The 17963-nt window shown below is 46.3% G+C and overlaps 2 protein-coding genes across 3 annotated transcripts in view; one reads left to right on the top strand and one right to left on the bottom strand.

The window, feature by feature from the left end:
• DNAH11 (dynein axonemal heavy chain 11) overlaps window positions 1-752 on the top strand; it is a 3435931-nt gene extending 3435179 nt beyond the window's left edge. Inside the window, exon 83 of the mRNA XM_086939827.1 lies at window positions 505-752. Coding sequence (XP_086795953.1) covers window positions 505-752 — 248 coding nt within the window. The remainder of the gene's footprint in view (window positions 1-504) is intronic.
• CDCA7L (cell division cycle associated 7 like) overlaps window positions 387-17963 on the bottom strand; it is a 154531-nt gene continuing 136954 nt past the window's right edge. Inside the window, exons 9-10 of one of the 2 annotated variants that reach the window (XR_015300710.1) lie at window positions 2145-2553; window positions 387-2085 (exon numbers count right to left, since the gene is read on the bottom strand). Coding sequence is in view for 1 of the 2 variants with exons in the window: in XM_086941718.1 (XP_086797844.1) it covers window positions 2526-2553 (28 nt within the window). In the remaining variant the exon portion in view is untranslated. Of the gene's footprint in view, window positions 2554-17963 lie in introns of both variants that reach the window. The other variant, XM_086941718.1, reaches the window with a different exon arrangement.

Below are 17963 nucleotides of genomic sequence, written 5' to 3'. Positions count from 1 at the left end.
CTGGCGTCTCATTCACAAACAATGTTTTGAAAAAACCATGAGAAAACAAGAAATGCCAGACCTATTGGATTTACCAATGCTCGTTTAGTAAGTTTACTGTTGAAGCCATTAAAGTACCTTTAGACCATGCGAAGGTGGAAGGACACTCATCACAGGTGCAAGATAGTTTAAACAGGTAGAAGAAATTGATTTGGGGTATTATTCTAACTAAAAGTTACAGATCAATCAGAACTAGGGTCTAAGGCTAAAGTAAAGAATAAAGCATGTTACAATAATTCAGCTTGTACCACTAAGAATATCCTCAGCGCCATCTCTGATGCTGTTTAAATGTTAAACTACTTTCTTTATAATTTAAAAACAAGGCACGAACCAAAAAAAACCATACCAGCAAATATCAACCAACATTTTATTGCAAAAAATAAGTAACCCTTATAAACTGTCCATCTGAATGTCAAGAGTAAAGAAGCATTTTAAATGACACAATGTTGCATATTTGTGTTTCAGGAGCAAGGTGGGATATCCAGTCTGGTGTCATTGCTGAAGCACGTCTGAAGGATCTCACCCCAGCAATGCCGGTCATCTACGTCAGAGCCATTCCAGTGGACAAACAAGAGACGAAAAACATGTACAAGTGCCCCATATACAAAACAAAAAACAGAGGGCAAACATACGTTTGGACTTTCAACCTAAGGAGCAAAGAAAAGCCAGCAAAGTGGGTGCTTGCAGGTGTTGCCCTACTTTTGGCAGTATAGCACTTCGGGACAGCACAGACATTTCTACGTCAAACCTTTTTAAGCCCCCATTTGCTTTCCAAACATTTTAATAGGAGGAATCGGCTAGGGATTTGCTGAAACCTATGAATGTTCTCTCTCATTCTCTTAATTAGTGCGAGTTAAACATGTTTTGTATTCAAATGCAGTTGGCTTCTTAATGTCTTTTCAAAGACCAAGCTATGATTTTGTTTTCATAAATCAACTCTATCATAGCAACTTTATAATTAATTAAACTTCTCAATACCTGGAAAATATAAAGCTTACGCTTGTACATTATGCATGCCACAATACAGGTGTTTGTATAGAATGTATATTTTCATTTCTGAGAGCAATCTCAATTTTTCTGAAAGATTAAAAAATAGACTGTTTTATTTAAAGTCTCAGTCAACACGATGTTGATTGTAAGATATGAACAGTGCAACATGTAATGTCATTAGAAATAAGGTTTTACATTTTTTGGCAACCTTACATCTGCTGTAATTACATATTTACTACATTGAATGAGCTTATTACACACAAGTCATGAAGCAATCACGTTGATCGAATTTCAATGAATGTAAACAATGAAAAATCACCCAAAAATGTGCAATTTTAAAATAGAAAATGAGAAGGTGCATCAAAATAAAGGTGTGTGACAAATCTCCAATCTTTGCTGTTTATTTGCATGGGGGCACATTGTACAGTATGCAAATGTATACTTGAAACAGCATTCAGCTTCTAATGGTGCTGTGGAAATTACACCCACCATCAAAATCCCATTGCCATAAAGTGAAAATCTATGAAACCTATTGATATCTATCTTGTTACCCAACCCAGGCGTAGCATACCTCCTGCCGGAAGATAACTGGTCACTTTATTTTGGCATTAATATCTGCGGCTAGCTACAGAGCTACGCCTTTGTGATTGTTCAAAACCTTTGAAACTGCAAATCCACTTGAAACAGGAACATTCCTAAAACTGCAGAAAATCTACCATAGAGGTGAATTTCCTGAGTATTATGTTCAATATGAGAATGTATGTCGGCACATCCAGAGTCTGATTCAGGATCTTTAATTTGCGCTCACAAAGGATTCTGTGTGTATGTCAGGGGTATTCAACTTATGTGCAAGGGCTAGATCAATGGCAGACGAGACTGTCCGAATAACCATTAGAGAGAAATGAACATACAACAACTCTAAATCGAACTATTTCATAGAGTTAGAAGTTAGTTTGAAAATCTGACATTGACCTGGACCAACGCTGGACAGCCCTGACCAAAATTCTTTGGGGCGTGCAAAATGTTTTCATTTATAATTTTAAAAAAAAAGAGACACTTGTGTGCTAGTCTTGCAGAATCATTATAACACCAAGTTTAAAAAAAAAAAAAGACACTTGTGTGCTAGTCTTGCAGAATCATTATAACACCAAGTTTCAGAGATCAAATTAAAATGCAATTGTTGAATAAAAAAATAAAAGCAGTCACAAAACCAAAACACATATCAGAAGTTATGTATTTAAGTTACTAAAACAATCCTATCATTATGTATGAAAATAGCAGAGGGTTGCATGTCTACAAGACATAAAATGAGGACCCACAGAAAGCTCTAGCATGAAAATTTACCACTAATGGATTTACCTCATTATCCACTACCATTACCCAAATTTACCACTAAAAGCTGCTAATGGGTAAGGCAAATAAACCCCAAAAACTCGAACTGTTCTCCGAAAAATTTCCTCCAGTGTAAAAAATATAAAACGTGGCAGCCGTCTACTTCAGTTTTCTGTCATTTTCTTCTGTAAACTGAAAAATAAATGGGTGTTTTAGCATTATAGTGATATCTTTGTATACCACACAATTTATTTTATTGAATTTATTAACTGCATAAATAATTACAACCATTTCAAATTGATAAAACAATAAAATAGGACTGTAGGAAAATTGATTATTAGTTGGAGAGGTTGAGAGTCCTCGCCAAGTATTACGCAGAGGGGCAGCTAACATCTGTTGGCCTGGTACATGAAAGTATGCGTTCTGCATTTCCAAGCTACTATCCAGTTACCTAGGTCCACGGTGCACAGAACTTGGGCAAGTGTGAGCATTTTTAATTTGTCCTACCACAGGATGGAATTCAGAGGGTGAAGATCTAAGATGGGACGATTGTCTTCATCCTTCTTCGGCATGAAGAACTAGTTGGAGTCACAACGGGTCACTATTTCCAAGGCTGACACACTCATGATGGGATCTTTGGACAGTGGGGCTCGTACCTCTTGAAGTAAAACGGATAGATGCTCCTCTGAGAGAAGCTCTACTGTGGGCAGAAGCTGTGGTGGTTCGGAAAGAAACGTAAAAGGCATTGCCCTGCTGGTCCATCTGAGGGCCCATCTGTCGGATGTGAACTGCCACCTTGGGAAAAAAATGTCAAATCCGGACTCTCAGTGGGCTACTAAGAGCAAACTAAAGCGTCTGGAGGCTGATGCCACAGCGGAGGGTAACTGGGAAGATTGAAGCTCCTGGTGGCCTGCACAATGATGCCTCATCCACATCCCTGAAAGGGTTGAGGGGACTGTCTGGTAGGTGGAAAGGAGGTTCTATTCACCAAACATCTGCAGCATGCCCCGAAGGACCAAAACTGATGAAGGAACTGTCTGGCAAGGCCCTAAAGACCAAAAAAAGGGTGGAGTGGCCTGGGTTTCTTTGAAGACCTCAAGGGCAGAATCGCTTTATAGTAAATAAAAAATAAATAAAAAAGGTGGGATCCATCAAAAGTCTTATCCATGAAGGACAATATAGCAGATTGGATGCTAACCAACTGCCTGCAGCTCAACTCCAATTAGACAGAAGTACTGATCTTCAGCAACAGAACTCCCCATGGGACTCCACCTGGTGGCAGTTTGTGCTAGGACCAACCCCCCCCCCCCCCCCAAATTATGCAAGAAATCTAGGAATAATCCTAGGAATAATCCTAGACGACAAGCTCAAAATGACAGCTGAAGTCAGTGTGCACCTCCTACTGCACGTCCTCTGCATGCTGCGAAAAATCTTCAAATGGAACACCCGATGAAACAGCACAAGAACTCATCAATAGCAGACTGGACTATGGCAACACACTCTACGCTGGAATCCCAAAGCAACTCCTAGGCAGACCATCCAGAACACCACTGCAAGACTTCAAACTAATTCCCACACCGCACCCACATCACAACCCACCTCAAGATGATTCACTTGCTCCCCATTCACAAGTGCAGCCAATTCAAACTTCTCGTGCTCACGCACACACACAAAGGTCTACATAACACAGGACCAGAATAAGGATAAGTTACTTACCTGTAATCCTAGATCTCTTCCAGGGAAATATACGAGAATTGAATAGTTCCGCCCATGTGCGGAACCCCGTAACTCAAATACAATACATATGTATGGTTTGACCTTAAAAAGTAGAGTCCCGTAAAAAAACCACACATCTATCCCCACATTTAGCCTGCATGAATCGAAGCAAAAACATTTTGAAATTTCATTGAAATGTTCATTTAAAATACACCACATACCTTCACCATGTCTAACATAGAGAACATGCACACTGGCAAGTGTAAATATAGCCTTTACTTGAAAAGAAAAAGGCAAAGGAATGAAAGCCATTGTTAGCGCATAGGCTGCATTGGGAAAGCATACAGAGAAAAACTGGCACTTTGACTTTAAGACCTTCAGTCCAGTATCCCATCATGCCTCAAGTGATAGTTAGGCCAGAACATTTTTATGAAGACCAGAATAATCATTCAGGTGATAAACCATATCCCATCTGCTGTATTAAGTAATTTTCAAGGGAGGCGGGAGGGTTTCTTATTACTGAGGAGTATTCCCCTGGAAGAGAACCAGGATTACAGGTAAGTAACTTACCCTTAACTTCCAGGGTATACTGATCAATAATCACAACCATTGAATAGAATAGCAAACCCATCCCATAACTCTGCGGACTAATACAAGACAGTTTGTTGCCACTAATACAAATAACCAAACAGATTTCTAAGTGAAGCATGCCCTACTTGGGCATCTGCTTTAGTGTCTGAGTCCAGGCAATAATGGCGAGCGAAGGTATGCACCAATCGCCATGTTGCAGTCTTGCAAATCTCTGATGGGCACATTTCTGAGCAACGCAGCAGCAGCTGCCTAACCACTTGTAGAGCAGGCTCTAGGTTAACAAGGGAGGCTTTTGTTGGCTAACTGGTAAGTGAGAGAGATGCAAGAGACTATCCACTTAGAGATTGATTACTAGTAAGAAGCTAAACAAATGCGCATTGGACCATAATTAATAAATCAGTGGTCAGAATGTCTGATCTCCTTAGTCTCATCAATTAACACCTTAAGAACCCTTTAAGGATCGAAGGAGCGTAAAGCCCTTTTTAGGGATTAGGAAGGGTTGGGGGAAAAACGTCGGAAGAGTAATGGTCTGATTGATATGGAAATCAGACCTTAGGCAAAAATCTAGGATGTGTTCTCATCACCACCACGTTTGAATGGAAAAGCAGATAAGATTCCTCCGCACAAGGAGCCTGGATCTGGAATGCGGCAGTCACTGCGAGAGGTTACACACCTAACTGTCCAGGGAAATATCCTGGAGTGCCTTATGGTTCTCCGCAAATGCACTGCAGTCCAGAAGGTTCAGTTCAGGTTCCTGGACATTGCCCTTATACTGGCCGTAAGAACAATCACCACGAGATGGAATTCACCTGGAAGTCCATTATTTACTATATGGCAGGAAGATGTGCTACAATGGGGCAGTGCCAAAAGTACGGCAATTAGAAAAGAAGATGAAAGGGGTATGCGGAAACACCCTATTTCTATGGATTGGGATATCATGATGGAAGACTTTAAACAGCTGGACTTTATACCCACACAACAAACACCACACAAGAGCAGACCTAAATATTCTAGGACTGTACGCCAGAGATCTTCACATGCCCTAGTCACAACACCATTGTGCTCAAGCAGCGAAGAGCAAATAATGATATATAGATACTAATAGGCAACTAAACATACAAGCAAAGGCAGACCAGGAGGGAGGCGGGGATGTTATATAAGTTATAAAAGTTATGTTTTTAATGTTGAAGCATACTATGTGAAACTACTCTAAGAGACATATTGCATTTCCAGAATACACAAAAACCACCATATAGCCGCAGTGGCGGATATATAACCCGGAACAACTACAATTGAATTACTTGTTCAGCATACCACTTTGTACTATATCAAAAGATAAAATGCCATTTGTATTATATGTATCACATTGCAATGCTATTTTGGCAATTAATAAAGTAGGTTATAAAAAAAAGAGCCTGGATCTCGCAGACTCTGCATGCTGAATCGATAGCCACTAAGAAAGCGATCATCCAGGTAAGGTGTTGTAAAGACGCTTTGTGTATGGGTTCAAAAGGAGGGTCCATTAATTTGGGGAGAACCACATTAAGCTCTCACAAAGCAGAGGGTGACCTTACAGGTTGGGTAAACCTTATTTAAAACCTATAGGAAGTCGTTGACTACAGGCATTTGAAAAAAGGAAACTTGTGTGGGTGAATTCCTGAAAGGCAGTACTGGCCGAAAGATGTACCTTTATGTATATTCTCTGCAGACCAGATTTGGCTACGTGTAATAAGTAAGGCAAGATCACCTGCTCTCGACCTAGAATTGGATGATGACCATTGTGCACACACCAGAAGTAGAAACACTTCCATTTGAAAACGTACACATTCCTGGTAGACGGCCTCCTAGATTCTTTCAAGATGTCCATACAGTCTTTGTAAAGTCCTAGGCATTCATATTGCAGGAATGCAGGAGCCATGCTGTCAAGCTCAAAGAGGAAAGGTAGGGATGGAAGATTTTTCCTCCCATCTCGTAGAGGCAATACAGTCTGCATTGGCAACCTCATGTTTGTTCTCCGACAAGTGAAGAAGGTCCGGTCACCACCACTGATGAGGCAACTTCAGAGCGGATCAGAATCATCCTGGTTCTGGCTTTGTAAAATGTGTTGACCACTGGAATGAGAGGTAAGGGAGGAAAAACGTACAGTAATGTCTCTGACCAACTGATGTACGAGTTACTTACCTTCGGTAACGATGTATCTGGTAGAGACTATTCTAGTCGCAGGCTCCTTAATGTAGAATTATCCCCAGGCACGAGACTGGATCCAGAACAATTTTTGCCACAGCATCCCTGCGCGCCGGGGGGACGGCATCACCCGACTCCGCCCAGGCATTGTCCGGGCACGTGACGTCAGGGAGGTCACAAAAGTCCTATCCCGGCGCGCCTACGTCAGTTTTCTTTGGATAACTTATCTGTGCCACAACGCGGAGCCATCAGAAAAAAACTGTATAGTATAGGAACAGTGTGCGAAACAGCAGAAAAATTGGAAAAAGGAATGGTGAGGAACCACACCATAAAGAGCAGTGCCAGCATTACCCAAAGGCAGGGAAAAGAATAACAACAGAGCGCAGCCCTGAGCAGAAACCCTTCCAGTACGGAGGTAGCCCTCCTTGGGGACAAAGAACATATGTAAACAATGTCGTGATAACATGTAGCAGGACTACAACCCCAACCAATAACAATGAAGGGGAACCAGCCCGGGACAAACCAGGAATGAAACCCCAAGACAGCCCCATCACAGAATGTGACAATCCCCATAAGGGTCAAAGGGCAGAGGCACAGCCAAAAGACCCCAACCTATAGGACAGCAAAGGGCCCAGAACCCTAGTAATAAAGGGGAGAGAGGGGTGGGGGCGGGGTGGAAGGTAGGCCCCAACCTGGAGCAACCAGAGCATAAAGGCACAGAAGTACCTATAAACCTATCCTCCAATGTGCCAAAAGGGGAGGAAAAGGAACAATAAACAGGACAAACATCCTGTTAGAAAAAGACAAAGAATGCACTCACAGAAGACATAGCCACCCACAGGGATGAGAGTGCAGAAGACCAAGCCAAAGGTCCTCGCAGAACTGGGAGGAAGGGCGGGCTTTGAAGGAATCTGCGGCTAGAATCGTCTCCAACAGATACATAATTACCAAAAGGTAAGTAACTCCTACATCTGAAAGAGACTACTAGCCGCAAATTCCTTAACATAGAATAGATACCCTAGCCATACCCAAGGGAAAGGAGAGTCTGCGAGAGGACCCCACCAGCCTGGACATAACAGAGGGATCCACAGGGGACGAGTTCCAAAGACAGGACGAGGAGCCCTGTCCCCCCTCAGGCAAGGGGAACCCCTACAATCAGAAGACCACCGACCCAAAAGGGGATGCGGGAAAACAAGAGAAGAGGTAGCCTGTCCTCACGCAGCAGAGGAAACAAGGGCAAGGCAAAAGGAGGCCAAAGCACCCCACGTCCATACAAGGCAGCAGCACCTCCACCCAACGCCCAGGCAAGGGAGAGGACCAACGAGGAAGAAGAGCAACCTAGAGACTCCAGGGAGAAGAGGTAGAGCAAAGGCAAGCCCCTCCACCGGGAACACACCCAGTGAAGAGGGCAGCCGAGCCTATCACAGCCAGAAGGCAATAGACCAGACAGAACGGCGCCGTCAGCAATAAAGCAGGCGGAAACAGAAAGGGTAGCCAGAGGCCACCCAGGAAGAACCGTCCAATGCTCCGCAGGGACAGACTTTGCCCGAAGAGGGACAAGGAACTGAAGAACCAACTCATCCCCCAGGGTGGAGAGGTAGAACTGAAGGCAGGGCCCACAGGAAGAAGCGGACAAGGCAAGGATGACCGTCCCCACTAAGCGCCAAGAAGCAGACCAGACCAGACGTGGCAAACAGCGCAGCGCTCCCGGAGAAGCCCGAATGCGACCATAGCTACCCAGCATGTGACAGAGCTATGTAACAGCTACGACAACCCCACATAGGGCATGTTACGTCCCAAGACATGGGAGCGCTCTTAGGAAAAAACTTCTGCAGCAGAGGACAAAAGAAAAGACCTGCGGCAAAACCCACAGAAGGCTTGTCAAGCAGCCAAGAAGAAAGAACCGAAGGCCTAGTTTCAGGGCCAGAATGGGTTAAAAAACCCAAAGCAAGAACACACAGTCCAGAAGGGCCAGCCAGCAGACATCAGAATCACAGTCCCAACAAGGAGGACTCTAATGCACTTGAAGCACACAGAACCCATAACTTGGGTGCACCTCCCCAACGGAAGAACACATCCCGAAACACACAGATTGTTAAGGACCCGCAGAGACACTGGTTGAGGCGAATATATTTCGCCCCGGGAGTCCAGCCAACAGGCCTAACGGGACGGGGAGACAACAGCGGTGGCAGGGAGGGAAAGGCATTCTGCAGCAGCTCCCTACCACCAGAGCCCTGATGGAGAACCTCCAGAAGATGATCCGCAGAGAAATGGGCAGCTGGATAACCCATGCGCAAAATTCCCACAGAAACAGAACGAGCAAAGACCGTCTCAGTAGGGCCCCTGCGGGGGGAAAGCAGCTCCTCAGTAGGCGACAGCTGCAAGCCAAGGCCTCCAAGACCTCCAAGACAACTGGAGGAAGGAAGGGCCAGGTCCGAGAAGAGGGACCAAGGACTGGGGGACCGGGGGCGCCTCAGGCAAAGACCGCGGCCTCGATGATGCCGAGGAGTTATCCTTAGACTACGTCGGGGAAAAAGCCACAACGTGGCAGTCCGTCTCCAGCGAGGATGAAACCAGCAAGCGCCAAACATCTGGAGAAGAGGAGGCGTCCGAAGACGTGTCCCTGACCCGGGGTCGGCCTGGCGCCGTAGAGTCCGCAATCTGAGGCAGGACACCGTCATCGTCTGGCGCCAGAGGAGATGCCGAAACGACCTCCATCACAGCGCGCGGCGCAGGAGACCGGAGCTTGGGCGGCGAGGGAACGCGCCAGAAAGGCGCCGACTCGACCTCCGAGGAAGCAGCCGCCTGCGCGGAGGGCTGAGAGGGACGCGGAGAGAGATGAGGGATCCCCCGCAACCTCGTCCTGTGACGGAACGAGAATCGCCCCACCGACCAGCCCCTGTGGCGCTGCCAGGACCAGCAGCCGCCAAAGCGGCGCCACCTCGGCCCCGGACAAGGCCGCCGCCTGTCCAGAGGGCAATTGGGGATGCAGCCCAAGCCCTGAGACCTCCCGCCACACTATAGGGACTACAGCAGGAGTTTGCAGTGAAGCAGAGGCACCGTGGTCCGAAGGAGGGACCCCCAAAGGGCCGGACCCCAACGGCACCACATCCTCCGAACCTGGATCCGAAGCAGTCGGCACCACCGACGATGCCGCGGAGGGCCCCGCACACTGCATGGGATCTGCTGACGTACCAGGAGGGGGAGGAGGAGAAGCCAGAGAGACCTGCAAAGTCACCGCATATGTCTCCATGTGGGCTCTAGATGCCCCAGTCCAGGAAACGGCAGATAGGAGGGGGGGGGGGGGCCCAGAGAGTCCACGCCCCCGACAGGCCGGAAACCAGCCCTTGGGGACAAGCTGCGACACTTACCGACAGGTGAGCGATGCTCTTGCGGCCTGGGAGAAAGACTATGTCAAAGACGGAGGCAATGGTTCCAAAAACCCTCCACAGGGGCCGGGCATGGAGAAGACGTCGACCTGGACATGCGAGCTGAGAGAAGTTTCATCCGGCGTCCCGCCAGGACTTCGGTTTCATCTGCTGGCATGCCTCACAATCAGTGGAGTTGTGGTGTTCCCCCAAACACCACATGCAGATGGGGTGAGGATCCATCGCCGACATCTGGCGTGCACAAGACTAGCACGTCAAAGCCTGAAAGCATTCGCACACTGTTCCCACACACATGCAACATGCGAAAGTGAGAGGCTTGAACAGGCCTGAAGCACGATCTGGATCTGCTTTGCATGCGGAAAATGAAAAAACTGACATAGGCGCGCTGGGGTGGGACTTATGTGACCTTGCTGACGTCACTTGCATGGACAACGCCTGGGCGGAGTGGCGTGATGCCGTCCCCCCGGCGCGCAGGGATGCTGTGGTAAAAATGTTTCCGGATCCAGTCTCACGCCTGGGGATAATTCTACGTTCCGGAATCTGCAGCTAGTAGTCTATATCAGATCTTTAGAGCATTCCCTTTGGATCCTGGTTGGGGAAACCTGGATGAGAAAACACAGCATTTTATGTTTACTTCGTCCACAAACAAGTCGATTTGTGGAGCTCCCAGTGGTTGCAAAATGTCTTGAGCGACTTTGTGGTTTAGGATCCAGTCATTAGCTTTGGCAAAGTTGTGACTGAGGGAGTGTACTTGCACGTTTAGTGCACAAAGAGGATGGATTGCAGAGATGGTCAGACCTCTGGCAAGCAGCCCCATACATATGGCTTGAGCTTCCAGAGACAGGCCCTGTGATCTGTTTCCTCCCTGCTTGTTTAAATAGTTAATTGTGTTATTATTGCCTATCTGCATCACAAGGGTGCGTGCCTGAAAGGATGGGTAAAAGGCCTTGAGACCGAGATGGACTGGCCTCACTTTCAGCATGCTGATATGGTACAACTTCTCTGTGCACAACAGAAGGCATTGAACTTCCACCACCAGAGCGATTCCTTAGCTGCCAGAGAGGGTCACTCAGTCTTACCATAGGTCAGAGAACTACGACCACTGGTCTTCCAGTGTGTGCCAGAGAGGACACGTGTAGTGTGGCATTGGGAACAATGTAGATGCACAATGCTATGGACCCCAGGAGAGAGGCTACTTGTCTGGCCAAAGGAGTGTGGAGGAAAGTCAGACATTAGTTGTTGATGGAGTATAATCTCTCCTCCGAAAGATCCACTCTTGCATTTTCAGTATCCAGGATTTCCCCCAGGTAAAACATCGCCTGAGTTGAGATGAGAATGGAGTTTTAAGTTGAGTTGTAGGCCCAACTGCTGCAGTGCTTATAAGCAGACCTGAAGATGTTCCTGAGTGAGGCGATGAGAGGAACTTTTGAATGGCCAATCTACGGGTAGATAAAGATTTTCCTCCTCCGCAGGTAAGCAGGTACCACCGCCATGAGCAGAATTTACGGGGTGTTGACTAGAGTCTAAAGGGCAGTACCTTGTATTGGTGGTGCCTAGATACCACTTTTAAACTAAGGAACTTCCAGTGTTTCCTGGAAATCCGGATGTGGAAGTAGGCATCCTGTAAATCGTTGAGTCACAACCTTGATTGTGTTGGGGGTATATCTGGTGAAGAGAAAAGCATCCTGACCTTTTCTTTGCGAATGATCTTGTTTAGAAGTATCAGTTCTAGGATGGGTTGGCATTCCCGACTGGCACCCTTTTTCTGCACCAGAAAATAGTGGGAGTATATTCCTAGCCCTTCTTGAGAGACTGGAACCTTTTTGATGGCTAGAGGCTCTCCGCGGTGGAACAGCAGGAGGAGACTTAAACCTGATGAGTAGCAATTTTGAACAATATTCAACACCCATTTGTCACTCGTCCAGTTGTATGGCAATACCCACAACCCCCCCCCCTCACCAGAGAAGGGAATGGAGAAGGAGGAAGCAACCTCTTATTGAGTTGCTGCTATTTTGGCGAATGAGGAACTGCCCTTCTTCGAGCCAGTTAGCCCAGATGATAGTGTGACCTGGCTTGTTGTTGCCGTTGAATTGTCCAGTGAGGGGTTTGAACCCTCTGCTGGTAAGGACGACTATCATAGGGGCAGAACTTGCGACTGAAGTCTTTGCGCTTCTCAATCCCCACTGCCTTGAGTGTATCTAGCTCAGACTTCACCTTTGCCATTCCATCATCCGTGTGTGTGTGTACCGAATAATGAATTTCCGGTGAATGGTAGGTTCAGTATTCCAAATTTGGATTAAGACCTACAAGTTCTAGCCACGAGGAGCGCCATGGGTGAATCCATGGACCGAGAGATCAGACACATCAGTGGGTTTGCTACCAAACCACCCTCTTAAAGGATCTCTTGAAAATCTTGCCAGTCGTACTTTGGCAAGTTCTCAGTAAATCTGGACAGCGAGTCCCATAGAGTCCTGTCGTACCTACTTAATAGTGCGAATGCACTGGTTACTTTCATGAAAGATGTGGAGGTGTTGCATATCTTTTTAGCCAGCGAGTTCGTGTGTATACCATCTTTATCAGTAGACAGTAAATTATGAAGTCCCTTGATGCGCCTTTCTAGCCGCAGCTATGATCACAGTCAGGTGGTGAGTTAGACCGGAGGAAAGGGGGAGGGGGGAAATCGTGGTTATGTGCTTTGCATTTCTTCATGATAAGTGAAGGTGAAGCACCAACACATGCGAGCTAGGTAAAATCTGCATAGGTGTCGCCAAAAGATCAGGAACAAGCGGAAGCATTTGTCAGATTGTCGCTCTGTGGTGCAGTGTTTCAAATATCACTGCTTCAGATGAGAAGGAGCAGGCATGTCAATATTAATTTTGCTGCACCTCTGATGAGCACATCCTTGAAGGTGATGCGGTCATCAACAGGTGGGATTCTTGCTGAAGGTGACTGCGACAGAGTTGGAGAGGAATCTCGCACTAAGCAGTGAGAAGTGGCGGTGGACCACGAGGGAGATCTAGGTCTTCTGCGAGATCCAGATTAATGAGAGTGGCGAGAGCTAGACGGTGTATGTTTGAGAAGTGATCTTGATCTCTATGTGGATGATGATTTTTGCCTCCATGGAGACCTTGGTTTTGGCAGTGGAGTCCCCTGAGACTCCGAGGGGAAAGTAGGTATAGGAGAAGTCAGAGTTCAGACTATAATGTGGCACTCGCCATTCTTTAACACTTTGAAGCCCAAGTGGAGACCGATGGACAGGCTCAGAGGTCACCTTATGTGGACCTGGAGATCTCTCAGGAGAAGTTTGCACTATTCTGATATCTAGGGAAGCTTCTCGATGTCAACTTTGTTACATTTGAATTTGATCTAGAGGTCTCGGACTCTGCTAATCTATAATGCATAGTTCTAAACGTAAATGAGTGTCTGGACTTGACTTTGACAGACGTCGTATGTCTCTTAGCAGAGAGCCAGAAGCCGATTGTGCTGGTGTCTCCTCGCAATGCAGCACAGTGGGTCTCATGGTCAATGCTGGAGACTGGATGTTGCGACGTTGAGTGTTGTATTGGTGAGTGTCCCCCAGTGGAGCTGCTAGACAGCTATTGAGGAGATTGGCCCTGGTTTTACCCTCGACCATTACCTACCCAGCAGGACTTTGGGCACACATCTTCCTCGTCTCCCTGCTAGGACTCCTTCCTCCTCTCTCTCCTACGAATTCTCGCAACATTGTTTTTGTGTACTGTATCTTACTATGCTCTTGTAACGGATGCAATTTTTAATGCAACAATCATTAATGTAAAGCGCTCCGATACCCTCTAGGGTCAAGTTCGCGCCATATAAACCTTTATATAAATAAATAAATAAATAAATCTTGATGGCCATGTTCCAGAGAGCATGTGTATGATGGACCAGCAGGCAACTTGCATTGACTGACCTCAATGCTAGGCTGGTCAAAGAGAACAAACATTTCCCAAACATCTCAATCTTTCTTTACTTCCTTTCAATAGGGGCGTAAGGAACGAATTAGAATTCACCCTGCTGGTGGATGTTTGGACTACAAAACCATCTGCATTAGGAGTAAATCAAGGTCTCCAGGCACCGGTCTATGGCTTCTGGCTACATGCCTGCTCACTAGTGGCCAAGAGCAATGCTTAGATCAAGTGCCCATAATGGTGTCAGTTAGGGCTTCACTGAGAGACATTAAGGGCTGCGAAGTAGATGGCCCAGGATGAAGTACTTGAGTAAGCACATTTAATTTAAACTCAATAGAAGGAAGCCATAAATCAGGACCTCAGCAGCACACCTGATGACCGCAGCAAAGGAAGCAATCTATTCTACTGGCATTCCTTACCGCCCCACCCATCCTCCCCGCTCTGCGAACGGACTTCTAGGGATATGGACTCCCTTACAGGGCCCTAGTGTGGCACACCAGGGGTCCGTGTCTTTCATGGCTCTGCACATCTGGCGTGAAAAGTCGTGTCAGAACTGATGTGCAAGGTCAGCGTCTAAGTAGGCACCACAAAGTCATCCCAGCGACCGCCGCCACCTACCTAACTGCATTACTGAGGTGCAGCTTCAGTCCCTGTGGAATAAAATCTGGTAAAACCACTCCTGACTCAGAAAGACCCGTCCATTAAGTAAAAGATTTATGGAGTTGCTTGAAATAAATTGGCATTAGGTAGCATTAGGGGAGAAGGCGAAGAGCGACGGTGCTTCTTCGCCTTCTTCTTGTGCTTCGACTTACCTGGAGAGTGCAAAGACTTGGGCGAGGTGTGGTGGTTCCACAACCGATCTTGAGACCTTCTGATCGAATGAGAACGGGAGCGATGAGGAGCCAACTAACCGGCCACCAAAAGCTTTTGGGACTGCTCTCGCTAAGACTTCAGATTCATGGCCAGACAGTTGGAGCACGACTTCGGGTCGTGGTCGAGCTCCAGGCATCAGAGGCACATGAGGTGCGGGTCAGTCATGGACATCAGCTTGTGATAGGAGTCGGAATACTTGTAGCCGGTCTAACAATGGGTCATCCCTTGCTCACCAGGAGTTGAAGACTCAAAGAAAAAAAAAAAAAGACGTCGATAAAAGTAAAAAAAAAAGTTTCTTCAAAAAGTGACTAAGGGGCAAGCTCTCTCCAGATCTGCGCTAGGTGGCAGGGAAAAAGAAAACTGACGTGTGCATGCAGGGGTGGTGTCTAAGTAGGCACTGCGACGTCATCTGCCGGAAGCGGAGTCGACTGACGCCACATACCAACACGCAGGGGTACTGCTTAAGAAAAATTGTCCAGATCCAGTCGGACGCCTGGAGGTAATTCTAGGGTAAGGAATCTATAACTAATGGCCTCTTTCAGATATGGTTTAGCAGCTCTGGCTACAGTGCCACTTTCAGGGCTAACACATGATTGACTTGGAGGAATTTCCAGTGGTAATTGACATTAACTACGGTGAAATCTTAGGTTTCTGCAGGAAGGAACGTAGTGTAGTCAATCTTCTCATAGTTGCAGCTTGCATCAGAATCAATTCAATCTTTCCTTGATAGCTTGGAAGTTAAATGTACTAATGGTGGCTTCCTCAGTGAGACAAACAGTGTAGTGACAAACCAAAGGCTTATTTGCCGCGTTGTGGGATTATCATAGGAGAAGCTCAGCGTGTAATAAAGCAGTCAATTTAGCATCACTTTGCCAAGGGTTACAGAGCATCACAGCAATTCACAGAGACACTGCCTTAATGGCCAACGGTCTGCACTAAGTTTGATGGCGGATATAATTACACCCTGAAAAATGAGACAGTTCATGAGCAAATTATTTTGCATAAAGAGGTACATACTATAATATGGTATTTTCCAGGGTGTAGCAGCTGAAAGGAGTATGATGCTGGAATTAAAGGTTAGCGTATCTCTTTTGCAAAGAATGGATGGTGTTGACTAAAATATCTCACCAGGACTGACGTAAGTAAAGTTATACATCATTACATTAGATGTGGATAGTATTGGTTAAAAAAAAAAAAGGAAATAGTATGTGGCACAATGGACTGGCCATACAGTCCAAGTCTTATCACTTTAAATACTGGATACAACTGAGGTGTTGTTGTTGGAGCCAAATAGGCCAACTTGCCTAAGTGATCAAAGGGCTGGAGAGGATATTTGATATTTGTGGGTATTTGTAAAGCGCAAACTTTCGCTCCGGAAGGAGCATCTTGGCGCTGAGCATGCGTGTGGGAGATAGTTGGTGAAAGATCTAAATAGCTGCCCATACATAGGTATCCGATTGCTGATATACCCATGTCTTCAGTTGTTTCCTGAAGAGACTCTCAGTCTCGATCAGTCTGAGATTTACATGCAAGTTGTTCCAAGCCCTTGCTGCCAGGACTGCGAAGGTTTTTCCACCCCTGGTTTTGTACTTGAACCTCGGGATCTTCGTGAGGTTGGTCCCTGAGGATCTCAGACATCGTACGGGGGTGTAATGAGTGAAGCGATTGACAAGGTAATGAGGACCTGTATTTTTCAGGGATTTGAACACTAAGTAAAAGTTTAAAAAGAATTCTCTTATGAAGTGGCAACCAGTGGAGGGAGTTCAATGCTGCTGAGGCCGAAGATTTTCTGGGAAGTTTCAACACTAATCTTGCAGCCGCGTGCTGTATACTTTGCAACTTCTTAAGGGTGGACTTTTTCACTCCTGCCATTAATCCATTGCAGTAATCGAGTCGGGAGAGTATTAGTGCTACCACGACCGATTTCCTAGCGGTGATGGGGAGGAAGTCAAAGAATTTCTTTAGAGATTTAATTAGTCCAAAGCAGCAACCAGCCGTAATCCTGACGTGATCGTCAAAGGAAAGGGATGCATCAAATTGCACGCCCAGGTTGCGCGCAGAAGACACCGCACTAGGCGGGGCCTCTGAGTCTTTGGGCCACCAATCTTTCGGGCAGAAGGATACATTTTTACCCAATGGTATGATTTCGGTTTTCCCACTGTTGCATCTCAAGTGGTTTTTATTCAGCCAATGGAATACCTCGGTGAGACAATTCCGAAATCGCAGCTCTGTATCCATGCAGTTTTTGTCAATGGAGACGACAAGTTGGGTGTCGTCAGCATATGACATGACAAGGATCCCATGGGACTCTATCACAGCGAGGAGGGGTGCCATATAGATGTTAAAAAGAAGTGGGCTTAATATGGACCCCTGCGGTACACCTGATGTAATGGGTTTTTCGCTGGATAGGTAGGGACCCAAGGACACAGATTGGGACCTATTGGACAAGAAAGATTTTACCCATGCCAAAGCAGTGTCTGTCACGCCAATCTCTCGCATTCTATCAATCAGGATGGCATGAGAGATAGTGTCGAACGCTGCTGTTAGGTCAAGCAGGATGAGGACGGCTTGCCTTCCCTCATCCTGCAGGAACTTGATGGAATCAGAGAGTTCTATCAGAGCCGTTTCGGTGGAATGATTGGGGCGAAACCCAGATTGCTGGGGATGCAGTATGTTATGATTCTCCACAAATGTTTTTAGCTCCCAATGTACTATCTGTTCAGTGATTTTTCCTAGAACAGGCAAGAGTGAGATGGGGCGCATGTTGATAAGATCTGTTAGAGATTTATCCTGCTTCTTCATCAGGGGTTTCACGATAGCCTTTTTCCATTCATTAGGCACTACTCCTGAATCAAGGGATGCGTTAATGATCGCGTTGATGTTAGGGTTTACTACCTCGATTAGATGGTGCAGAATGCGA

Source organism: Lissotriton vulgaris, chromosome 10 (genome assembly GCF_964263255.1).
Source record: "Lissotriton vulgaris chromosome 10, aLisVul1.2, whole genome shotgun sequence".
Taxonomy (NCBI): Eukaryota; Metazoa; Chordata; class Amphibia; order Caudata; family Salamandridae; genus Lissotriton; species Lissotriton vulgaris.
This window is presented reverse-complemented; position numbering and strand designations above follow the sequence as displayed.